The sequence below is a fragment of the Monodelphis domestica genome, chromosome 3, assembly GCF_027887165.1.
Source record: "Monodelphis domestica isolate mMonDom1 chromosome 3, mMonDom1.pri, whole genome shotgun sequence".
Classification (NCBI taxonomy): domain Eukaryota; kingdom Metazoa; phylum Chordata; class Mammalia; order Didelphimorphia; family Didelphidae; genus Monodelphis; species Monodelphis domestica.
Window position 1 is genome coordinate 514,232,416 of NC_077229.1, and position 27,207 is coordinate 514,259,622.

At 40.0% G+C, this 27,207-nt stretch overlaps 1 protein-coding gene across 1 annotated transcript in view; it reads right to left on the reverse strand.

Moving 5' to 3' along the window:
* Positions 1 to 2,332: 2,332 nt before the first annotated feature.
* SNX18 (sorting nexin 18) overlaps positions 2,333 to 27,207 on the reverse strand; it is a 196,737-nt gene continuing 171,862 nt past the window's right edge. The window contains exon 2 of the mRNA XM_007486309.3: positions 2,333 to 5,893. Within this exon, the coding sequence (XP_007486371.2) occupies positions 5,781 to 5,893 (113 nt within the window). The 3' untranslated portion in view covers positions 2,333 to 5,780. The remainder of the gene's footprint in view (positions 5,894 to 27,207) is intronic.

The window sequence follows — 27,207 nt, forward strand, 5'->3', positions numbered from 1 at the left end:
GGGGTAAGGGCTGGGCAGTGGCGGGGGGGGGGGGGGGGTTAAGTGGATATATACCATCTAGAAGGAAGGAGATGACTCCCTCCTCATCTTCTAGCCTCCCTCCCACCCTCATTACACTCCCTGATGAGATTACCTGTTACCTGTGTTCAGTTCTATATACCACATTTAGGAAGGAGGCTGCCAAGTCAGAATGCATCCAAGGATGGCGAAGGGACTGAAATACACAGGAGAATCAGTTGAAGAAAAGAAGTATTTTACTTAGAGCAGAGAAGGCTTGGGAAAGACACTTCAAATATTTGAAGAGTTGTCCTTCAGAAGAAGGAGGGGGCGTGATATACTTGATTCCAAAGGGAAGAACGGAGATAGAAACTTGGAAGGGGGAAATAGATTTGGGGCCAATTATAGCTGTCCTCCAGTGAAATGGGTTGCTCCAGGAGGTCTCTGAGCAGAAATCAGATAACTACTTGTCATTTGAGTCATAATTAATCATTCTTTTACTTGGGGCAACTATAAAGAAGGTGGGTAGGAATTAGTGGCAGTGTAATGTCCCTGAACAATCTGCAGGCATCTAGGAGAAAGAACGCTATCCATAAGCAGAGGACAAACTGAGGGAGTAGAAACACCGAGGAAAAGCAACTGCCTGACTACAATGGCTGAGGGGACATGACAGAGGAGAGACTCTAAATGAACACTCTAATGCAAATACTAACAACATGGCAATGGGTTCGAATCAAGAACACATGTGATACCCAGTGGAATCACGCGTCGGCTACGGGGGGGGGGGGGGGAGGAAAAGAAAATGATCTTTGTCTTTAATGAATAATGCATGGAAATGATCAAATAAAATACTATTTAAAAAAAAACAAAAAAAAACAAAAAATAAATTTACCAGATGCCAAAAAAAAAAAGAAGGTGGGTAGGAGACCATTCAGGAGACAGTCTGAGCAGTCATTCCAAGAGAAAGGATACTCTGTCCTTGCCAAAAGTCTGGCCTTTGCTATCACAGGAGAAAGGAAGAATGGTGAGCTGGGGGAGAAGGACTCCATTAAGCAGGTGAAGACTGTGAGGTAAAAATGGCATTGAATGTGCAAAGGGAGCACACCCTCCCTTTTTGGATATCTAGATCCGCATGCCATTCTCCCTGTGCCCATTATCTACGTCTGCTTATCAGGAATATTGTTGAGGCAATTCCTATGCAGATATCAGTTGGATTTGATGACTTCTTAGGTCCTTTCAAATCTGAGAGTCTATTGTAATATCATATGGCCATTAGAAGGGATTCATTCCACAGCCAAACTAGCTGGCTTCCTCCTTGACTAGTCCCCATCTTTAGAAGGTGAATAGTGTTCCTCTTTGCCAACTCCTTCCTTATTACTCCTACATGTCTTTCCCTTAGTCAGGGTCTCCACTCTGATCTCCACTCAGAAGACAGAATCTTTTGAACTGAACTAACTGGGAGAGGGCAGTGGGGGCAGGAAAAATCTCCAAGAGACTAAAAATTTCCTAAGATAATTTCTTTTTTTTTCTTCTGAGTTTGCCTTTTTTTTTTTTAAAACTTTACCATCGGTTCTAAGGCAGAATAGCAGTAATGGCTAGGCAATGGGGGGTAAGTGACTTGCCCAGGGTCACACAGCTGGGAAGTGTCTGAGGTCAGATTTGAACCTATAACCTCATGCCTCTAGGCCTGGCTTTCAAAGCCACCTGTTTGCCCCCTCTGAGATTAATTCTTAACAGAGATTGCATTTGGGGGAAGGTCCTAGACCAATCATGATGCTCTATTCTTTTACCCCTACTAAGGGTACCTCCTTTGCCCATCTCTCTGTTTTCTAATTGCTTTTGTATGATATCTTCCCCTATTAGAACAGAATCTCCTCATGGGCAGCTAGATAGTTTAGTGGATTGAGAGCCAGGCCTGGAAACCTGAGGTCCTGGGTTCAAATTTGATCTCAGAGATGTTCTAACTGTGTGACCCTGGGACAAGTCACTTTGTTGTGGGGGGCTTAAGGTGAATCCCCTGGGAAGGGTACCCAAAAACTTAGCTTAAAAATAAAAAGAGAAATTTATTAATTTAGAAGGTAATCTTGAATCTGGATGGGAGGACAGCATAGATGGAAAGCTGCCTCCCAGAGGACATCATTTCTGGGGTCTTTATACTCTTTACAACAGGCAATACATGACTTGAGGAGGATATGTGCTCAGGCACAATGGGGGGGGCAGTTGGTCAGCCTGAAGACATAGTGGGTGACCCTCATAGTTTAGGGTCACCCTAGATACATATATATATATATATATATATATATATATATATATATATATATATATATATCTTAGATCCGATCTGGTATCAAGGCATAGCCTGGAGGTGTATCTCTATGTCCATCTCAAAACCTAAAGGATGATCCAAGGAGTATAATCCTCTTGACGTAGCAGGGTCTTAACCAGAGTTATAAGATGTGTTGAGGTTAGTAGTCAGAAGGAAGCAAAGGAATTTTCCTTCTTATAGTTTGGTCTGAAACCCTTCAATCATTTGGGGATTGGGGCGCACAACATCCATGCCTGGCCCTTCTTGTTCTTCTGCCTTGGAATCAACATGCAGTATTGTGTAAAAATTAAATTAAATTAAAAACAACGGAATCTCCTCTAGGGTAGATACTGTCTTTCTTTTTGCTTGCACTATGTTTATAACTCTAGTATATCTCACACTGCCTGGCACATAGTAACAACTTAATGAATACTTACTGACTGATGTTGCATCTGAGATGAATGTTCCTTCCTCTTCTGATCAAGCCTCCCTCTAGCACTTAGTCATAGTTCCAATATTGCCTACGGTTAATGGTCCAGATTTACATGGTTTACTCTTTCGCTGCTATTGGGAAGCTAATAGTATTAAGGATGCATCAACAGCCATTGACATTTTTTTTCACGTGGCTCAAGGCCCCAGCCAGGAAAAAAGCTTGACCCTCTGGACTGAGGTCTGTCCATATTTTTATTTCAGAGTGAAACAAACCACTCATTGGCTCTCTCTTCCACAGCAACTCCAATCTGTGAATTGGGACATACACTCAGAAGCAATTAGAATTTATCAGATTTTTATCTAAAATGACTAAATCAGGAATTATTGACCGACTTAACAAAGAAGTCTTGTAGTAAATCTATTTTCTTGGGCAGAGGAATGAGGAGGTGGGAATGGGTTGGGTTGGGACACTAAATAAAGCACATCACATCAGTTCAGTCATCCCAGGAAGGTCCTAGCAGACGGTGCCATTGGCTAAAGGGACCAGGTCTCGTGACATAGTTGATCTCTGCACCCTGGAACCAGTTTCCATTCCTTCTCTGCCCTCTCTCAACCTCCATTTAAGTCCCGTGTTTATCAACCCCAACGCTGACGTCCAGACTCTCCATTCATGCTACTGCAGCTTCCGTGACCCCCAACTCTCGGGAACCTCATTCTCTCTCAAAATGGGAAGAAAAACTGATGGACTACATTTCCCAGAAGTCACTCGGCGGGTCCCCTCCGAAGACTTCCCCTGCCTGCGGAGAGCTGGCTCCAAAATTGTGCTCTGCTGGAGGCAACACCTCGCTACGTCCCCAGTAATCCAAACTACCTCCCTTCTACTTCTTACTTATCCTCAGGCGGCCCTCCCTGCTGGGAGATGGACTGGAAACAGGGACAAGGCAGTTTCCTGTCTTCTATTTGCAACATTAGCCCCCGTCCACAATTGTGAATCCTGGGCAGTTTGACCAGGGCGGGCTGCTCGGAAGTCCCGAGCCAGCATTCCCCAGTACTTCTTCCAACTCTTTCCCCATCCTTAACAGTTCGGGGCTCTTAAAGCTTGGTAGAATAGACAGTGCTAGTGCAGGAGTTCCACTTGTTTATTAGACAAGTGATGAAGAGCTCTCTGGCCACTGCCCAGCTGGCGGTTGCTGACAACTATTTCTCATACACCTAATTGGTGCCTTAGCAACAGGACTAATCCCGGAGACGGGAAAGGCACCTAACCCACTGACACATCCACCAACCTCCATCGCTGTTGTTTTTAAATTTAAAAGTACTTTAAGGATAATGGCGATTCTCTGGAGGCTTTCTCTGAGCTCCCTGGCCCACTTTTCCCTATGTGATCTGGCTCCCATCACAAATATTTTCTGTGGCATCACAGTTTTCATCCAGTTACTTCTGAGATGACATTCTAGACAATGTGTCTGTTTCGCTCATTCTGCTCACTGCCTCCTGCCTCATCACCAGCACAGCTGGCACCTGGAAAAACATTGGCATGAAACATCTAGAATATAGAAGGGGGCTGAATCCCACATTCCTGCCTCTGGGACATATTGCCATCACAAAGGAGTCTTCTTGCATAGCCAGTCATTCAGTCCAGAAGCACCTACTATGTACCGAAGAGAGTACCCAACCAGGAGTCAGGAAGACTTATCTTCCAAAGTTCAAATCTAGCTTCAGATACTTACTAGTTGTGTGACCTTGGACAAGTCACACACATAACCCTGTTGGCTTCAGTTCCTCATCTGTAAAAATAAGTTGGAGAAAGAAAAGGCAAAGCACTCGAGTATCTTTGCCAAGAAAAGCCCTATTGAAATGGGGTCACCAAGAGCTGGACCTGATTGAAAATGGCTGAACAACAACTGATCTATGTACTAGGCTATGTGTTGGGGTTATGAAGAAATACCTCTGAGGACATCATAATCGAATGTAGGACACAACAGATAAATCAATATGTACCAACAAGTTACATATAGGATAAATAGGAAATAGTTGATAGAAGGAAAACCTCTCTCTCTCTAGGCATCAGTTTCCTCTTCTGTGAAGTGTGGTGATTAGACTGAATGATTTCTAAGGTCCTTTTGAAATCTACAATCAAATCAAACTGAATCCCCAAACCTGTAGAGCTAAGCAAGAGATGCCAAACTGGGATGATGTTATGTGAGATATGATGTTGAGTGCAAACTGAATATGTACTTGGTTGGTTTTCCCAGGAGACACTAGAGGTGTTGGAATATTAGCCCACATCTTGCTCAGGTATTAAAACCTATGAAAAAGCAAGTTGTCACCTGATTAATGAAAGAACTCCTCCCTGACCTAGATCTAGGCAAAGGTATGAATATGAAATATTACTCCCTACTAATTACTGAGAAACTAAAACAACTTATTTGACTTGTCACCCACATCCCTGCTTCTGGGACCTCCTCTTCTCAGTCACATTCCTCTATTTTTAGATTATTAAAGCACATGATCTATTAAACATAGCAAAACTGCAAAAAAAAATGTTAGTCACTCTTTTCATGAAGTGGCCAATCTCACTATCTCCCAGAGCTTCCTTCCAGCTTTCCCTCTTGGGATGTCAGAGGGACAATTCTTCATTATTCATCCCACTTCCCAAGGATGACAGAGAAGATCAAAGGAAGAGCTTGCATGTCTAGGATCTACCTAGAGTTGATTCTGTAGGAGGGATGTGAGAGAAAATAGAGAATCTTACAGCTTTCTTACCAATCACATGACATGGCAGCTGTCAGTCAAGTTCTCTACCAGTTCTCTGACATGCTGTTTGTAGCCCTTTCCTCAGCTTCATTGGTCATTAATCCTAGGCATCTAGATTGCCTTAAGAGCAATAGCTAACATCCAATGGTAGCCGACCACATGGTCCCTGTTCATTCTCCTATCTCCTTCTAGATGACCCCAAAAGGAATGGCTATTGTGGAAAAAGAACCAAAATATCAACAGAAAATGGGAGAAAAGAAAGCATATATTCTGGTACACCCATATATCATCACCATCCTGATTCTTCCCTTTTCCATGACTTATGTGCTAGTGCTCCAATCCTGCTTCCTCTTCTCCATCCTCTCATGGAACTTCTGCCAGGAAATAAGCACTCTTCCAGTCCTGTGAAGTGAAAAAAAAAAAAAGGAGATAGTTGGAGATCAGACTACTAAAGGCAAGGGAGTTGCCCTCATTCTCTTTAAATCATTGAAGTTTTCCTCTAGATTCAAAGAAAAAAATAGAAATAATTCAAATAGAAGAAAGGATAATGAAAGGCCCCCAGGACAAAAGTATGCATTTATGAATCTTTCAAAAAGACATCCGGCACTTAGTGAAGTTGTTTTCATAGAATTATTAGAACAGTTTCCCTGTCTTTCATAGAAACAGAATAAGACTATTAGAACTAGAAGTGATGAAGAGACCACCAAGCCCAGGGGTTCTAACTTAGGGTCCATGCTCTCACTATGTAACTAGCCATTTATTATACATCCATATATATGTATGTATATATATGTATATCTATACACATATACATATATATATTTATCATACAAGTCTTTAATGATATTCTTTACCCCTTGTTTTTATTGAATTCCTCATTAATTCTCTGTCTCTGTCTGTCTGTCTCTCTCCTTCCTATGTGTCATGCAATGAATAGAATATCAGGACTGTAATCAGGAAGACTCATCTCCCTGAGTTCTAAACTGACTTCAGATACTAGCTGTATGACCCTAGACAAGTCACTTGCCTCAGTTTTCTCATCTGCAAAAGGAGATGGAGAAGGAAATGGAAAACCAGTCCATTATCTTTGCCAAGAAAACCCCAGATGTGGTCAAGAAGAGTTGGACATGACTGAGACCACCAAATGACACTATATATATATATATAATAAATATAAAACATATATATTATATACACATATACCTATACATATATTATGTATATGTGTATATAATGTACATTTATATGCACGAAATAAACCAAAGCAAGTTAACAGCAACATACCCATTATATACATCTTTAGCCTTTGATTCTTTCCAATCCTTGGTTCCTTGCTCCTCTAAGTGATAGATAGAACCAGAGGCAAAAACAGTGATGGTGAACCTTTTAGAGTTTAAGTACTGTGTCCACCACCTAAGACCTCATGCCATGCCCCTCCCCAACACAACAAGCTAGATATTCCTTGCCCTGATCCTTACCCCACACAGGAGAGGGAGAAAGCACTCCCATTGGGCTGCTGGGCAGAGGGGCAGGGGATGTGAAAAAATGTCATCAGGCACTATGGAGAGGAGGAGGAGAGCAACTCCACCTGAGTCCCTCTGCCTTTCTAGTAACAAACTCTGGGGAGGTGGGGGGGGGGGGCGGGTGGCCAAGAGCACTCTGTGTGCCATCTTTGGTACCCATGCCATAGACTTTCCATCACTGGACTAGAATATCAGTTCCTCATCAATCACAGCTAGGATCATGCCGAATAATTATTTTGGGCTTTTTTGCTCATGACAAAAAAAACCAAAAAAACCCAATCTAATAGATCAGCATCTGTTTATGTGATGATGAAAGCTCTGTCAATCTCTCCTGAAGATGTCAGGGGCTGCATAAACAAGATAGCACTTGATATGGCTTTGCTTCCAGAAGATTACTGTGCTATTCCCTCTTGCTTCAAGTTCCTTTTGATTTTCCTGGTCCCTTAATGCCAAGCAAATCTGAGGTGTTATATCTGATCATAAGACATAAGGATCGTGACTATTACATGCTACAGAAAATGGAAAGAAATAAGTCACAAGCCACCACAAGTTCTTATCCCAATCTCTTTGCCCAGTCTCAAGATCGTGTTCCTTTTAATGTGCCCTTGCCTTCAGTTTTCGCCAATTCTCACACCTCAAGGGCATTCCCTCAGCTGTGTTCACCACCACCACCACATCCTGTCCCCACACCTAGAGGAGTGGAGCACAGACTCAGCTTCATATCTGTTTCACAGCCCATTACCTATCCTCGACTGCAAGTACAGGTCCCAATACCTACTCAGTAGTTTAGAGTAGTCAGACTTGCAGCCTGAGAGAGCAAAACTCCCAAGTTCAACCTGAGTCAGATGAAAATGTAATTGGGAAATGTTTAACAAAATAAATAAAAACACAATACAACACATGGTTTTCTAAGTCAATAAATGACCCTGGGATCCATATCTATTTGAACTTGAGCCCCCACTGTCCTAGTAAAGCCTCCGACTTGTGGTTTAAAGGGTCCCTTCTCAAAGGAGGAGTCACAAAGAGCCCAGGCTCATCCTTGAGGTGACCTGAACCAAGTGGGGAGTCAGGCATTTTCTTATAGTTTGCTTCACTATGCCCTCACCCCAGAGTACAACAAAATTTAGACATGGCTCACATAGAGGAAGACCTCCCCAGAAAGGATCAACAGAGCCTCTCCTAGTAAAGGTACTTAATGTACAAAAGGCTATATCAGGTATTGGACAGCTATTTGTTGCTGCTATTACAAAATAAATTATTAAAACACAAAAAAACAAATATTTAAAGTGTAAGATAATAAGCCATTACACCTACTATATTCTCCCTAGAGGTAAAGATTGTTTTGTTCAAGGAAAGAAACACAAGGTAGAAGAGGCAAGATCTAATCTCAGACTCACCTAGACAAATAAAAGTTCTTGCTGGCATGGACTTGTAGCTGCTATTACTGTCAGGAATTTAGAGGTGAATTAGGGGCCAGGGAGGAGATAGAACTTCCTAGAGCTTTAAGAGATATCTGCCAGCATTCCAAAGCAATGCATTCAAAGGGGAGAGAATGGATCTTTTCTATAGTTCTTATAGGTTCGTAAAGGGAGAGGTTCTCCTTGATCATTCAGCTTATCCTCCTCTATGTACCCTTAGTAAAAATGCCATATCAACAAATTTAAGTGTAATTCCCTCAGGAAGAGGCCAATGTACATGTTCATCTCCTAAATCCAGTTCATATATTCCACTGAAAGGGGTCAAGGCACAAGTCTATCTCCACATTTTTCCGTCATTCAGATGCTTTATAACTCCATATGGGGTTATCTTGGCAAAGATACTGGAGTGGTTTGTCATTTCCTTTTCCAGTCATTTTACAGATGAGGAAACTGAGGCAGAAAAGGTTAAGTGATTTGCCCAGTCACACAGCTAGTAAGTACCAGAGGCCACGTTTGAATTCATGAAGATGAGTTTTCCTGATTCTAAGCTAGGTCTCTATCCACAGTACCACCTACCTGCCCCTTATCCCCAGATATCACCTTTTTTATAATTCCAGCCAGCCTGGCCCATTTTGGAGAAGAAAATATTATTTCTACCTCTTCACTGCATTACTCTCTCTTCCCTTCTGGTCTTTCAGTAAAACCTTTAAGTGTTAATTATTATTTTCCCCTACGATCTATCTTGTTCCATTTGTCATCCTTTCCTTTTTTGATCCCATCTATTAGCAGTCTTGTAAAATTAGACCAGTTAGGTCTGTTTCATGAGGAAATCAAGGGAAAAAGGGAAAAGAATCCATATGTTCCAAAATATTTACAATAGCACTCTTTGTGGTGGTAAAGAATTGGAGAATGAAGGGATGTCTTTCAATTGTAGAATGGCTAAACTAATTGTGGTATATGGTTGTGATGGAATACTACTATGCCATAGGAAATGATGAGCAGACTCATTTTTTGGAATACTTGGTAAGAACTACTCAGGATAATGAGCATTAAAATAAGTAGAGTCAAAGAACATTATACACAGCTATAGAATCAATAGTGGAAGAATAAATTGTGAATGTTAACTTGCATGAATACGTCTGTCTCCTGGATGATGGCTTCTATGATGTGGGGAGAGTGGGGAGGAACTGGGACACTTGTGGATGGGATTTATTATATAGAATGAAGAAAAGTGAGTTAAACATTTTTAAATTTTCATTTCTACACAATCTTTTTCTTTGTATATGGAAATGTTTGTTTTATTTGATTTTGTAAAATTTGAAATAAAAAAAAATTTAACCTCCCCCAAAAAGAAGTGGTTGTCCCCCCCTTTGTTTAAACACCTATAAGAAAGGGAAACCTCCCACCTTTCTTTGTAAGCCATTCCACTTTTGGATCATTGAATTGTTAGGATGTTTTTCCTGATATAACCCTAAATTTATCTCTTTGCAATTTATGTTCACTGTTCCTAGATCTGCCCACTGGGGCCAAACAGAACAAGTCTGATCTCTCCTCCATATGACAACATCTCAAATATTTGAAAACTTCTATTATGTTCCTCCTGCCCCTGACTTCTCCAAGCTAAACATTCTCATTTCCTTCAGCCAATCATCATATAACGGATGGTGATGCAGCAGATAGATAGTCAGGTCTGGAGTCAGGAAGACCCCCAGAGAGTTATGAAGGAATGTCTTGGGGCAGAAGCATATCAGAATCAAATATGCCTACAAAGTCAAGTAAGGAAGATCTGACTTCAACTCTGGCTTCAGATGCTTACTTGCTGGGCAAGTCACTTAATCTCAGTTTGCCTCGGTTTCCTCATCTGGAAAGTAGGATAATAATAGCACCTATCTTTCAGGTTTGTTGTTAGGGCTAAATGAGATAATAACTGCATTATTAGTACACTTTGGACTTAGTACAGTGCCTGGCATATACTAAATACTGTATGTTGTTATTCAATCATTTCTCCATTGTGTCTTACTTTGGGGTTTTCTTGAATGCTTTGCCATTTCCTTCTTCATCTCATTTTACTGATGAGGAAACTACGGCAAAACGGTAAAGTGATTTTCCCAAGGTGAAACGGCTAACTAGTCTGAGACCAGATTTTAATTCTTGACTCTAGGCCCCATACTCTATCCATTGCACCATCCATCTGCCCCAAAGACTATATAAATATTAGTTATTATTATTATTACTTTATATGATTTGGATTCAAGGCCATTCATCATCCCACATATTTTCAATATTCTTTTTAAACTGTGGTGCACAGAGCTAAAACCAATACTGATAAAGTCTGACAAGGGCAGACCTTCACTGTCCCTAGATGGTATGTCTCTTTTAATGTAGCCACAAATCTAGCTAGCTCTTTTGTCTGCCATATCACACAGCTGACTTATATGGAGCTTACAGTCCACCAAAATCTACAGATCTTTTGCAAGACAATTGCTATCATTCCATTCCTCCACCATCTTGTAAGCATGAAGGTGATTTTTTGTACTTGTGTAAGACTTTATATTTATCTCTTTTGTGATAATCCTGACTTTGTCATCCAGCTTGCTAGCTATTCCTCCCCCATTTATACCATCTGCAAACTGGAAGAGTATGCCATCTGTCCTTTTTTTATCCAAGACACTGATAAAAATGGCGAGTATCATTGGGCCAAATATAGATCCCTAGGGTATTCCACTGGAGATCTCTTACCATATTGACATTGAACCACTAATAGCAACTGTGGGTCCTGCCATCCAATCAGGTCTGAATCTATCTGGTTATGTTATCATCTAATCCATATCTGTCAATCTTTCCCCAAGAATAGTATGAGATATTTTGCCAAAAGATTTGCTAAAAGCTAAGTAGGCGATATGTTTTTTCATTCCCTTCACCGCCTAGTTTAGTTGTCTTTTCAAAAAGGGAAGTGAGATAAGTTCTTAATGAAGCTATGCTGATTCTATAGTAACTGCTTTCCTTTCTATTTACTTGCTAACCATCTCTTTAATGAACTATTCTAGGATTTTCCCAGAAATCAAAGACAGGATCACTAATCTATAATTTATAGACTGTTTCTTTTTTTTGAAAAACAAAACATTTTCTCTTTCCCCATCTTTTAGTGCCTCTCCCTTCCCACACATGTCTTACTAGTATTGAGTACATTAGAAATATACCTTAGGGGGCAGCTAGATGACTCAGTGGATAGAGAGCCAAGCCTGGAGATGGGATGTCCTGAATTCAAATATGACCTCAGATACTTCCTAGCTGTGTGATCCTGGGCAAGTCACTTAACCCCCATTCCCCATATATTCCTTAGAACACTGCAGATGGTATGGTTGGAAGAACCAGAGGACCTGGGTTTGAAACTCAGCTCTTGCACTTTCAGATTATGTGATTTACCCTCTTTGACCCTGAGTTTCCTCTTTTGTACAGTCAAAGTGTGGGACTGGATAACCTCCAAGATCCATTCTAATTTTATATCGATGATCCTATGACTGTTTGGCATAGGGAACTCAGATGATCAGAGAGGACACATTGTTCATGTTTCCTTACAATGTCACAATGCCTTGAGCATACATTCTTCTACTGGTATTTGGGTGTTGAAATTTCACTCAAGACTTTGAAAAAGGACAGAATACATAATGGGAGAAGGAAAAGTTGGTTAAGGAGTGGTCAGGAAAATCTTCTGAATGGGAAATAACAAGAGGTTGGGGGAGAACAACATACTGTTTCCAAATTAAAATGCCATTCTCCTAACCCCCAACAATTCACAGCTTTGGCAAGAATGCCATAAGTTCTTTTGAGCCAGGGCCTGACTTACCATACTAATGATAATTTTCCAGTATATTGGGGAAAACTTCCTCTGCCAGCAGGAATAACATTAAGAATTTTTCTGTGATGAAAAGAGTATTCTGAGACTTTTCAGAGAATAGGAAAAACAATCCAACAAGTAAGACTTGGACAGTAAAAACAGAAACAATTTCTCTTTGGGCTGGCCCTCCATCTCAAGAGAATGGACTAATGTAAAAACATTTTAAAACTACCTCTTATTTTACCATTTATTCTTAAATAAATATCTGGCTGTATGTATTTAAGTGAAAAGAACATTCCAGTCTTATTTATGACCTACCTCTCTCTCTTTTCCTTTCTCATTACTTTTTGACCCTCAACCAGAATTAAACTCTCTCAGAAGACAGGAAGGGAAAGTCAGCTATCCACTCACCCAAGTTCCCTCTAAGAGGTAGGTCAATATGATGACTGGAGCTTAAGGTGACTCCTGAGGCCAATTTTCTTCCTTGAGCCGACCTTCTTCTTGAAGCTGACTTCCTTCTGGAAGTCTAACTCCTTCTTCAAGCTGACTTCCTTCTTGGAGTTGACTTTTTTAGTCCCAGAAATTCAGGGCCTTTTATAATGGCTTCTTGTCCCTTCCCCTTTTCACAAGGGCCAAAAACAGCTTCCAAATTGCCCATCACTGCCCAGAGGGCAGTGTTTGTGGGAACCACTTCTCACCTTCTGGAGAGGTGAATAATCCTCAAAAGAGTTCACAGATTCCTGACTGATTGAGATGTGAATTCTCATTTCCTGGCTGATTGAGTTGAAAGGGTGGAGAGCTCCTCCACCTAGTGCTAAGTAGGGTGTTCAAGCTTTTGTTGATTCAATTCAAAAATAGAAAAAGGAGAGTTAATCTTATCTTCACAATCTAGTGAGATACTAAGTAGGGGTACTTGAGTTATTGTTAACCAAAGTGTTAACTGAAAATTAAAAAAGGGAATAAAGGATTCCCTTTCACAAGTGTAAATTCAGAGGAAACAAAGAATTCCCTTTTACAGAACTATGACAATATGTAAATAGATGACTACAATGTAACAGGTGTCTAAATATCATATAATGCATTTTTATAAAATCAAACCAGTTTGAAGCCTCTTCTCTAGTTTTATGTGTCCATGAACCACCAACACTAAGGCAAAACCAATAAATTTTACTGTTGACTTGAAATGAATAGACCCCAATTACCTAGACTACTAGAACAAATATTCATTAAGTGAATATTAACAATATTCAAAGTACAATGCAAGTCACTGGTGATACACAGATGAAAACAAAACAGTTTCAGAGCATATTATACCAGGGGAATAAACCATAAACACAGATAACAAAATATCAGGTTATTTGAGGAAAGAGAGAATACTAACTAGGTGATTATGAAAGGTTTAGCAAATTATGGATTGAGCCTTGAAGCCTTGAAGGAATTTATGTATTCTCAGGGAAAGAAGTGAGGGGGCAAAGTTTCTTTTGAGGTCACCAAGTTTTCTAAACTAATACAGCATCTGGTTGGGAGGTAGAAGTAGCAAAATGATGAACTCTCTGTCTAGCATATCCTAAACAAACATGTACAATTTTAGTCACTGTATTTGGATCCCCCAGGATAGCTAGATGTGCAGTGGAAAAAGCACCAGGTCTGGAGTAAGGAGGAGGACCTGGGTTCAAATCCAGGCTCAGATACTTTCTGACTGGGTGGCACTGGGCAAGTCACTTAAGGTACCCCATGTGTCTCAGTTTCTCATCACTAAAATATGAGCTGGAAAAGGAAATGGAAATCCATTTCAGGATCTTTGTCAAGAAAAATCCAAATGGGGTCATAAACAGTTAAACATGACTAAAACTACTGAACAACAAATCTGGATCCCCACTATTTAGGACTGTGCATGATACACAGTGTTTAATAAATGCTTGTTTTTTCACTCACGAATTTCTAGATCAAGCCAAATCTTCACACTTGAAATACTGATTTGGCACATTGACTATCAGATTCCACAGTGTTTACTATTTTAATTGATTCTAAAAAAGTGTTTGACTCAATATTTCTCTTGAATTTTGTATTTGGACATCAAATTTTCCATTTAGTTCTGTTCTTTTTTTTTTTTAGGAATACTTGGAAATCTTCTTTTTTGTTAAGTGCCCATACTTTCCCCTGGAAGTATATAGTCAGTGTTGATGGGTAGGTGATCCTTGGTTGTAGACCCAGTTCTCTTGCCTTTCTGAATATCATATTCCAAGCCTTTAATATGGTCCTTTAATATGGAGGCTGCCAGATCCTGTGTAATCCTGATTGCTTCTCCTTGACATCTGAATTGTCTCTTTCTAGCTTCTTGCAATATTTTCTCCTTGGCTTAGAAGCTCTTGAATTTGGCAATTATATTCCTGAGTGTTGTCTTTTCAGAATTTAATGTAGAGGGTGATCTATGGACTCTTTCAATGTCTATTTTGCCCTCTTGTTCAAGAATATCAGGGCAGTTTTCTTAGATAATTTCTTGTAATATGATGTCAAAGCTTCTATTTTTTCCAGGTTTTCTGGTAGGCCAATGATTCTTAAATTGTCTCTCCTAGATCTGTTTTCAAATCAGTTGTCTTTTCAATGGGGTATTTCATGTTTCCTTCTATTTTGTCTGAGGCAGTCTCTGCAAATGCCTCAAGGAGAGAGAGAGAAAGAAAGGATAGTAGATTGGATTCCACGGGGGGCGTGATGGAGTCATGTAGGAGATGGCAGAAATGAGTCAGAAACCAGGCCGTATTAATTACAATGGAGCCACAGCAAAACTCCAATCTCTGGACAACTCAAAGGCCAGATCCATCCAGTGATCCAAAATTAATACCACACAGGTCAGAGGATGATATAGCTTAGCTGAGAGAATAAAGAGATGAAAAGAAAGGTGCCTGGTCTAAAGCCAGTTCCCCAGTGAGAGAAATAGAGAAGGAAAGAAATTAAAAATGGAGCTTGGCCAGAGGTCAAGTTCCAGGAAAGACAGACATAGGTAAGAGGTGAGATCCAAGAGAGGGAGGTGACTGCTGTGGCTGCTCCTTTTAATGTCTTTGATATGCAAATATACACAATACATAGGGATGATTATCATTGGTTAATGACAAGGTATAGGTGTGGTTTTTCTTAGCCAGGTGAACACAAAGAAACCTGATTTTGCGCCTAACCTGGGGGAAGCTGGGATTAAGGGTTAGAGGCTTTACTAGCCATGCACAAGACTGAGCATGCTCTCTTCTAATACAATCTTTACATTTCAACTATTTCCCTTGTCCATAGATAGGTGTGAACTGCTACATTGTCATTCTTTTGACTTTGCTTTATTAATTCTTGCTGTCTTGAAAGATCATTAGCTTCTACTTGTCCAGTTCTAGTCTTTAAAAACTGGTTTTCAGCTATGATCTTTTGATTTTCCTTTTTGGTTTGGTCTATCCTGCTTTTCATGGCTTCCAGCAAGTCAGTTCTGGTCTCTAATTTGCTTATTACTTCATGTGATTTCTGTCCTTTTTTCATGTGGAATATTTCATCTTTTAAACTGTTATTTTCTTTTTGAATTGCTTTCATTTCTTTTCCCCACTTTTCTTCCCATTTTTCTTCCATCTTTCTTACTTGATTCTTGAACTCCATTTTGAGTTTCTTCAGAGCTTTTGACCAATTTCCTTTTTTTTTTAAAGTTTGGATGTATTTTCTTGTTTGTTGCTCTCTACTGTCACCTCTATAGTCTGCTCTTTTTCATCATAGTAGTCATCCAGGGTCAGAAGCTGTTGGAGTTTATTTTGTTTGGTATGTGTGGGTTGTGGTTCCTTTGGGTTGGTAGCCATTGCTGTGTTTGTTTTTTCTCTGTATATTATCTAGTCTTCCCAGCCAGAAGTCTGAGTGGGGCAGGCAGGCAGTTCTTGGTGTAGAGGGCTTTAAAGAGTCTTGCCCTGAGCACAGAAATGTAAACAGTCTTTCATAGGTTTGTCACTTAGGTTTTTATTTGGAGATATAGGAAATAAGCGAGTTCATATTGTGAGAAATACTCTAAGGACTGAGATGGCAGTTCAGTAAAGAGGTAACATTTATTTATAATTCCATCTCTATTATTAGCTTGTTTTAAGACAAAAATGTTGAGCAAGTCATGTTGCCTTCTCAAGACTTCAATTTCCTTAACTGTAAAATTAGAAGGTTAGACTAAGTTTCCTTTGGAGATCTCTAGAGTTCTTTTCAACTCCTCAGTAATCTTTTAAAAAATGTATTTCCTTTTTTGTTTTTTACATTAAAATTCTCAGGTATCTCCCACCCTTCTTTCCTTCTTCACACCAGAGAAGACATCATTTGGCAAAAAGACCTATGTACATATAAAACTATATCTTGCTTATTTCTATTTATCAATTCTTTCTCTGGAGGCAGACATACACACGTCATTTTTCAAACAATATTTCTGTTGCTCTATATATTGCTCCTCACTAATTTTATAATTGTATGTTTATAAATCCTGATGACCGCTCCCATTCTAGGTAATCACTGAGATAAAGTAAAATATGGTACTCTAGCTCTTGAAAAACCTACCATCTTAGAAAGCATCTGAGAACAGAACTTGGATTGTTGAACCATAGTTTAAGACATAGGGATGATATATCTTTATCCAGGGATGGTATACTAATGAAGAGTAATGAAAATACATTTGTTTGGAGACTTGTGAATCTGATCAAGAGGACTTTAAAGTCAAAATGGAAGAAGGAAGAAACCTATCCAAGGATACACACACTAAGCCTAATAACAAAGAAAGTTATCATGCATGGTACAGGAAGAAGAGTAATAGGAAAGGGGATCAGTAATATAAACAATAGATAATAAACAAAAAAGGGGACAATAATGAGCTTCATGGCCACAGATATCTATACTCAAATATACCCAAGGTCAGAAAATTCCTACAGAAAATTGCCATGATGTGATTGGGCGACCTATCTATCTATCCTGACATCTGTTGGAGTGAACTTGGGTAAAATCACAGTGGGCAACTCTTTTTGATTTAACTTAATGATAATTTCATTCTTCAAAAGACAGGGAAAAACTATATAGAAGTTCTGTTTTGTACCTGATTCTTCTCCAGAAGGAACTGGTTGCTGAGGTAGGAATGATGGGAAACTATGAAAGGAAGTGAGTATGTCATTGCTATATTAGAAATTGAGTTGGATGAGGAAGGGAAAGTCAGGCAGTCTGACATGCATCTCAGATTTTGAAAGGACAGATTTCAATGAATTCTGAGAAAGAACATCTCCTTGCCAAAAAATGTATAAGGAAGTAAGACAGAGAAGTATGGTACATTCAAGAATGAAATTCTAACACTCCAAATACAAATGATGAAGAAAAGAGGAAATTACCTAAAAGGAGCAATGTGGATGCTCAGGAAACTCATTGAGTAACTTAGGTTTTAAAAGACATCTGCAGGGACAGTGAGGTAACACAGTGGATAGAGAACCATGCCTAGAATTGGAAGGACCTAGATTCAAATCTGGCCTCAGACATTTCCTTGTGTGACCCTGAGCAAGTCATTTAATCCCAATTACCTAGCCCTTGCCTCTCTTCTGTCTTAGAATTATACTAAGACAGAAGATAAGGGCTAAAAAAAAGACACGCACAGAAGATGGAAGAAAGGGAAAATGACTGAAAATGAATCCAAGAGTGGTATTGTCTAGTAAGAATAATGTCAAGAGAATTAATACTCAGAATGAATTTAGGTTGCTGTCACACACTAAAGAATACTAAAGGCCATTCTAAAATGCTGGCATTTATAAAAGTCATATTGGAGACAAAAGGGAAAGGAAAAAGAGACAAGATCATGGTTTGGGGTGTTAGGAGGATCAAAGCAGATGATGGAGAAGAGGAGGAATTACCCAAATTTTATTTGTTTTGTTTTCTCCTTCACAGTTCTTAACTTTGTTCTGCTCACTGAGAGGAAGAGTTTGGCTTGATATAAGGAGACAGTCTCTCAATCGGTTTTTCCCAAGTGGAAGAGGCTACCTCAAGAGATTTCCAATCTCAAGAGAGCCTGTTTGACAAATAAATGCCCAGGGTGCTATAGATGGGATTCCCATTCTTATATAAGAAAAATTCTGAGGGTTTTTAAACTCTGAGATTATTGAATTTTTTAATGAATATTCATTGTATGTACACTCATATAATTTTTAAACCCTTACCTTCTATCTAGAATTAATACTATGCATTGGTTCCAAGGCAGAAGAGGGGTAAGGGCTAAGCAATAGGAGTTAAGTGACTTGCCCAGTCACACAATTGGAAATATCTGAGGTCAAATTTGAACCCAGGACCTCCAGTATTCAGGCCTGCCTCTTTATCCACTGAACCACCTCCCTCCTCCCCTGCCCCCCAATGTAGTTTTTTTGTTTTGCATTTCTTTACTGCATTTAAAAATTAATTTATTTAGTCAATTTAGAACATTATTCCTTGGTTACAAGAATCACATTATTTCCCTCCCTCCCCTCCACCCACCCTTCCTGCAGCTGACATGCAATTTCACTGGGTATTACTTGTGTCCTTGCTCAGAACCTATTTCCATGTTGTTGGTGTTTGTACTGGAATGTTCATTTAGAGTCTACATCCCCCATCATATCCCCATCAGCCCATGTGATCAAGCAGTTGTTTTTCTTCAGTATTTTTACTCCCACAATGCTTACTCTGGATGTGTATAGTGGTTTTTCTCATAGGTTCCTCCAAGTTGTTCAGGATCACTGCATTGCCACTAATGGAGAAGTCCATGACATTCAATTGTACCACAGTGTATCAGTCTCTGTGTACAATGTTTTCCTGGTTCTGCTCCTTTCACTCTGTTCTTTTTTTTTTTTTTGCATTTTTTAAAATAAACCTTTACCTCCTGTCTTGGAATCAATACCTCCTGTCTCTAGACCTGGCTTTCAATCCACTGAGCTACCCAGCTGCCCCTACACCAATATATTTTTAAAGAAAGTCTATACTGCTATGTATAGGACTAAAATTAATGACCAGAAATTAACCCAGGTCTTTTTTCACCAGATATTCTTTTGGGGTCAGGTTCTCAGGGGTGCAACTAGAGTTATGATAAATTTTTATCATAACTTTATTTATAATTTTTATTTATATTTATACAAATATAAATATTTATAATATTTGTTTCTAATTCATTTTTATCACATATACTCTATTAATTTGGATTCAGCAGAAATTTTGTTTAAATGAATCATTTTAAGGGTCAATCATTCATTCTTTCTCAAAACTGAAAAGTTAATTCTTGTGCAATGTAGGATGACTAGACTAAGTCTATATAATAAAATCCTTTTCCATATATGCTTCCAAAGAGCTTTCTTTACATGATCTCACAGCCATCCCTCTGAAGTCATTAATCTAAAGTATTTGATAGTTCAGGAAATCAAGCCTCACATTGCTCAAAGTCACCCAGTGAATAATTGGTGGATCTGAGACATGAGTTGAAGTCTTTGACCAAAACATCTTATGTCTTTTCACATTGATGCAATCATAACTAAAGATCCCAGGATGTGCCAGGAAGTTTCCCGATCTAAAAGAGATTGTTCTGCACTAATTTGGACTTGGGAGGCGACTTGTCTCTAGAGGAGGAGGACCTGAATTCAGATTCCACCTCTGATGCCCACTCACTTCCTGGATGACTTTCTACAAGTCATTTAATTTTCTTGGGCTTCCATTTCTTCCTCTATAAAATGAAGATGCTGTGCTAAATGGCCTCTGAGGGTCTTTCTAGTTCTAGATCTGTGATGTTATGACTTTCTTTGACCAAAGAACAGAACACATGGAAATTTGTAAGACTGCTTTAGATAGTTATTCATGGTCCAGTGAAAATTCTGATTTCTATTGACTCCAATTTCAGTCAGGAGATGGAGAGACAAATAAAAGTGGGGCCAGTTCAATCTCCCTTCCAAGCCCGATTGAATATCATAAAGGCCAGGGCTCATTGCTCAGAGATCACAAGAATATAACTGGGCCAGTAGTCTGTGAGAATCTGGTGGAGTAGTTTTGTATTTTTTTAGATGTTTGGAAGAACTTCCATTAGATGTGAGTTCTTTTTATCTTCTGTCCTCACTCTACTCACTCTGAGCTGAAGGAAGGGTAGACTATTGTCAGGGCAGAATGTAGGTATCCAAACAAATAAATCCTCACCACGTTCTCACAGCAATCAGAAAACTTCTTAGTTGAATGGCCCTAAGATTATAGATTTAGAGTCAGGGAGGGCTTTGAAACCATTAAGGATGAAGAAACGAAGACACATAATCAACCAGTTAGCGTCTGAGATGGTATTTGAATTCAGGTTTTCCTAACTTCAAATGCATATATAGAACCAGGGGTTGTCTAATGGACCAGGAAAGGGCACTGTTTGGCCAATCCCAGACTGCCAGGGGTGGTTTTGGAGAGAAAAATCACCATTCTTTTGTGGCAATCACAAGAAGCACAATACCCCGGGAGAGCTTGGAATACAGATATCCTATGTTTGTTGTTTGTATGACATCATGTGTTGATTGTATGACGTCCACATAATTTATCTTTTTTTCATTGAAAATTTTTATTTAATTAGTTAATTTATTATATTTTTCCATGGTTACAAGATTTATGTTCTTTCCCTTCCCTTTTCCCTCCCACCTCCCGTAACCTTCAAGCAATTCCTCTGGGTTTTACGTGTGTCACTGAGCAAAATCTATTTCCATATTATCACATATTTTATCTTTTAATACCATAATATACAAAAAATTTCAAGTTAAAATAAGTAAAAAGTTAAAGTTTGAGAAATCCAGTAGACAATACACAAAAGCTAGAAATGTAGATATCTTTAAAAGTTTAGTAACTCATAAATGCATAAAAGGGACTGTAAACACTCCATATAAAAGAAAAAGAAAAAAATTCAGACCTTTTCTGGTACAAACAGAGGGCCAACCACTTCGTGTGGGTTTTCCAGATCTGGGGGGTGCCCTAACCCTTTGGATGTGGCAGGGGTGCTTGTCTATCACAGACCAGGTTGTAGCTAACTCAAATTACTTTAGAAAGTGCAATGTGATGCAGCCTGAGGCTATGCAACTTTCAAGAACATTTTCAAGTACATTACCTTGGCAGATTATTTCAGATTCATAAACTCCTTTTCAGCTGGAATAAATGCTTCGAAATACACTCTTGTGCTGGAGTGTCTGGTAGCAGGGACCAAAGGGGAAAGACGAAACAGATGCCAGAGCCATGTTTGCCAGCAGCCAAAAAAGGGGAAAAGATCATTAGAGAACCAGAGGTACTTACCAGGGAGCCAAGCTGGCTTTGGGACTAAAATTAGAGGGCAGAAAGCCTCAAATTAGAGTTTAGAAATTAGTGAGTTTTAGAAAGTAGGGAAAGAAAAAGCCCTCCGACCAAAGGCAAGGTCCGATGGAGATCTTCCAAAGTGGAGAAGGATCTCTAGAGAGATCAGCAGGATCTGAGGTCCAGCTCTACATTCCCCATGTGTAGCGTGAAGACTTGGTATTGGTTTAGCCAAACTCTTCTTTCTTCTCTATACTTTAACCATTGCCATTTGGGGCAAAAAATTATCTGCAGGACTGAGATCGGTGACCCTTGTTATTCCCAGGCCACACGGCATATTCAGTGCTGACCTGTGTAAGCCAATCCTCATTGGTCAGCATAAAAGACTTTGTTTGGGGATAGTAGCCATCCGCCTTGGACCAGAGGACCACAGACTAGAGGGAGGAGAGACCCTGGAACCCCTCAAGTCCAAACCTTTGTTTTACAGATGAGGGAACTAAGCACAGAAGAAGTAACTGACCCAAGGACACATGGATAGAAAGACAAAACCAGAATCTGAATCCAGATCCTCTGATTCTGAATCATGTTTTGTTGGGGATCGTAGTTTTGGGATAGCAATCTAATATACTTTCCACTGTGCCATGAGTAGTAGTAATAATAGGGTTAATAGTAATAATAAAAGAAGTAGTAGACATAATGGAAGTAGTAAGTAGTCATAGTAGGAGTAGTAATGATTGTAGTAGAAAAATAGTAGTAGAAATAATGAGTGGTAGCAGTAGAAGTAGAAGTAATAATAGCAGGAGTAAGAGTGGTAGTAGTAAGAATAGTAGAATTAATTAGTGCTAACAGTAGTAGTAGAAGTAATAATAGCAGGAGTAAGAGTGGTAGTAGCAGTAATAGCAATACATAGTACTAATAGTAGAAGTATTAGAAGTAATAATAATGGCAGTAGAAGTGGGAGGAGTAATAATAGTAGAATTAGTAGTGTAAAAATGGAGATTTGGGTATAACATAATACTTTTAGCAGAGAAACTAATTTTAGCTGCTGCAGTAGTAATAGTATTAATAGTAGAAGTAATAATAGTAGAAAGAGCAGTTAAGTTAATTAAGGTAGTAGAATTAATAGTAGAAGTAGCAGCAATAATAGTGGAAGTAATAATAGAAGCATGCAGAGTGGTAATCATAGTCATCAACGTTATCATAGTAATAGTACCAGTGGGAGTAGTAATAATTGTAGCATTAGTAGTGATAGTAATTAGAAGTAATAATAGAAGTAGTAAGAGTGGTCGTAATAATAGTAGTAGAATTGCTTGCAGTAGTAGCAGTAATGTAGTCTCCAGTAATGGGAAAACTCCCCAACTGAACAATATTGAGAGCTTGGCACAAAGTAGGGACGGAATCCTTCTTGACTGACTAATTGCCTGACTGCCGGGAGAGTTATGAAAAGGACATCACTGACAAGGGCTGTAACTGACAAGGGCTGTAACTGACGCCCCAAGTCCCGGAAGCAGTTGGTGCCCCCCAAGGCATTTTACTCTATTATCATGACATGAATACATGATGACTTTGGACACAGGTCAAAAGAGGATATTTGCAGAGTAAGAATCAGGTTCTCCTGGTTCAAGACAGCGCTCTGTTTATATGTGTGCCACCTGCTCTGTGTATTTAAAAGAAAGTGCTATTAAATCCTGCTTTCTCCTTGGGACTACAATAACTACCAATGTGTACCATTTATAGAGCACCTACTATGTGCCAGGCGCTGTGCTAAGCGCTTTATAAATATTAGCTCCCTTGATCCTCATAATTATCCTCTGAAATGGGTCCTTTTCTTCTGCCCATTTTACAGCTGAGAAAACTGAGGCAGAGGTTAATCCCCTTGCAATGGGTATGCATCTAGACTTTACCCACCAGCTTTCTGATTCTACACCTATGGCGCCAGCTGTTTCACAAGCCTTTATGACTTCTCTGTTTAGACTTTCTATCTCCGGAAGGATGTAGGGGATGTGAAAATCGAATCGTAGCCTGTAGCCCATTCTTTGGCTCCCCGACACAAACTATGGATTTTAAAAATAGAGAAAGGTTTAAAATGAAGATTGAACTCTGGGTGAATGAGAATGCAGACAAAGCCTGTTGTTTGTGGGTAAACAAGCTACTATAAGAAGCTGGGCAGAGGAAAGAGAGCAGGACAGAAAAAATTAGACATGTGCACTCTGCAGCCATGCTAAAGGTCTCCTGACCTTAAGGGTCTGGAAAACCCTGTCTCTTGCCCAGAATGGGATTGAAGCCCTACAATCCGAGGGCCTTCGGAAAGGGGCATCACAAAAAGGGAAAATTTGGAGAATTGGGAGGAAGTGGGGGCTTTTGGGCTGGGGATCCAGAGGGGGAAGGGGTTCAGGGGTCAGGCTCTCAGCTCTCCCAGGAGCCTGCTAAGGGAAGGGCCAGCCACGTGGCCAGTGCTCTCTCTTTTTCCAGCCTGCTTAAATTTTTTAAAATTTTAATTTATTTTAATTTAATTTAATTTTAATTTAATAAATTATAAAATGTTTAAAATTGTAAATTATAAAAATGATAAATGATTGAAAATTAAAATTTTTATTTAATAAATTATTCTAAATTAAGATACAGTCTTCAGAGAATACTTAGTCCAAATGGTCAACATGTAAAGTATGTAGTCTATGTAGGGTAGGTGTGTTGTCTAAGTGCACATGGATGCAGTTTTAGGGTGGCCCAGCGACCCAGCCTGCCTCTGCCAGAGGAGAATGCTTCGCTTTTGGAAAGGGTGGGCAGACCCATAGTGCTGTGAGAAAGCAAGGACTTTCTTTGTATCTTCTAGCACCATGGGCAGTGTCTGGCACATAATACACTCTTAAAACCTGTTGATTGACTAGTTATGCTTTCCTCTGGTCTCCAAGAAGAGCAAGGAATTCTATCTAGCTTCCCCCATCAATGATCTCCAGTCTAGTGTAAAAATTAAATTATTCTCTAGTAACAAAAATATTCTATTTTGAGGTTTATGAAGGAAGATTAGAAATCAAGGATGCAAAAATAATAAACCACGTGCTCAGCGTACTTACTACATCATTGCAATGGGAGAGCAGAGCATAGAAGAGAGCGAGGTCGGCGTTACTGCCAGTTTAAATACACATTGTGATCTGGCCCAGGTGGGGACTCAGGTGAGATTATAGGGAATTCTGGGAAATACCACGGACTTCTGGGGATTGAAGTCTAGGGTTCAAATGTCCATTTTTACACTAGGGTTCTTAGGGGTTCATAAGGAAGGCCACACACCAGGTCCCTTAAAAGGGAAAGCAGTCTACCGTTTCCCTTTGCCAGCCTGGCTCCTTTCCATCAAATGCTAGTTACAGAAAAGACCAATGTAAAAAGAGAAGAGCTCATAAACCTGTGTATCGAAGCGAAAAGCAAAGAGAAACCGGAGGTGTTCTACGGTTGAGAACATACCAGAAAATACCCGAGGGAATGAGGCTTCTTTTGTTAGGAGAGGTGAGCTTGTACTGCAAACCAGGGGAGAAGCCCAAGGGAAATTCTTTCTCTGGAGCCTCTAGGGAGGTCAACCGAAAATGCAGGCTCCGATCCATGCCTCGGCTGGAAGCTTCTCTCTCCACCCAGGTCTCTCCCGAAAGCTCTGGTCCAAGCCCCGTCCCTTAGGCAGACAGACAGCGTCCTCTCTGCATTCTCTCCCCCATGCAAAGCCCCAGCTCTTTCCACATACCAGCAGCACTTAAACTATTCTGAGCTTGGCTCGATGCCCAGTTCCAAATCTAAGCAACATTCAAGTGCTGAGACTATTCTGCCTGGTGTGTGCAAGCATGCCAAGCCAGGAACCTGAAAGTTTTGTTCTGTCTCTGTACATGGCGTCTGGGCTAGACCAGCAGGGCTGTGGATGAGTGCTGGTCCTCAGCATGGACCACGATGGCCAGCTAGCATTTATATGGTGCCTGCTACGTGCTAAGGGCTTTTCAAATATAACTCGGGGCAATGAGGTGCTTTATTATTTCCATATTACAGTTGAGGAAAAGGAGGGGAAAAGAAATTAAGTGACTTGCTCAGACATATAGCTAGCAAGTGTCTGAAGTTGGATTTGAACTCGGATCTTCCTGATTCCAGGTCCACTGTGCCACCACAAGCTCAGATAGTATGGCAGATGGGCCAGCTCTCTCTGAGCAGTGATCAAGCTAATTTATGATATTTTGGAAGAGGAATGGTAGAACAAGGTTATCCATGTTGTTGCTAGAGTGCAGAGAGTAGGTGGCTTGGTATGTAACTGGACTGAATTATTATATTTTGTATATGCCTTATGCCTTCCTATGTCAAATTACTTTCATACTATTATGCATCTTTGCTCTATGTATTAGTGTTCAGTGCTAGTGCTATATGGACGGGAGTTGTCATTTGCATGGGACCTCTACATATGTGATATATGTTGTATGTTACATGAAACGTGTGACCCTGGTTCAATATATACATGACATCACATATGCCATCAATTGGGACCATGCATTGTTTATCTTACATACTACTGCTAGCTGCATGAAACTCACATGGACGCCATGTTTTAGGGACCAACATGGCACCAGGCAAATAGGTGATATTGGATCCACTCCAACATGTCCAGTCCTCCTCTCGCTATCAGTTCTGTGTGTTGAGACGTTTCTGGCCTTTTTCTACCAAGCAAACCTGGGGAGCTTTGTCCCATAAGTGAAAAGGGGTGTTCCAGCTACCCTTGGCTCCAGGGCCACTTGTCCCAAATTCTCTCTTCTCTCTCAAGTTCACTTTCCTTCCACTGCTGCCCCCTCCGGCATCCCCATCCCCCCCTTCCCCAGCTCCTTTCCATTTGGTTTTCATTTTTGAAGTCCGTGTCCCAGAGATCATATCTTTTATTGTCACAACAGCCGTGGGCTGTATGGTCCATTGGCCATCCCAGGAAGCATTTCAAAGCTTCTTCCATTCAACAATAAAATATTCTTATAGCAAGTATCCAGATTGACTGGAGGCTAAAACTGGTCATCAACCATGAGTGTGTCCTTCATCTAATGTGTTGGATAGCGAAAAAAGCAGCTTTGCAAACTCTCCATGAAAGTTCTGGTATATCCATATCAGACTATTGACTGCCTCAAGGAGGCAGGGGAGAGAGGGAGAGAATCGGAATCCCGAACTGTCAGAAAACAATTGTCAAAAATTGTTTCTCCATGTAATTGGAAAAAAAAAAGGAAATTCAATTTAAAAAAAGAAAGAAAGCTCTCCAGACCTCAGACCAATGTCTACCAAGTTCCAAAGGCTTAAAAGGTGAATAAAACCACAAATAAATTAGAATTTGGGGTGGAATTAGATTACAGTTATCACCTTCTGCTCAGAGATTCAAATGGAATGAGGGCACATACACCAAGGAAGTCAGTCAAGTGAAAAGTTCCTCCTCCCAGTAATTTTCTCCTTGCTTCCCACCCACTGTGGGCTGCCAGGGTGACAGGAGCTTCTCTGTGATCTCCAGTGTCTGCCCTTGGGTCACTCTGGAAGTAGCGTATTCAAACTGAGTCAAACCAAGCAGAGGAGAGCATCATTTGGTTAACGTCAGGATCATGACAAAGTCTGGAGGTAGATGAGAAAGTAAATTCCACTTTCCCCCATGAAGGG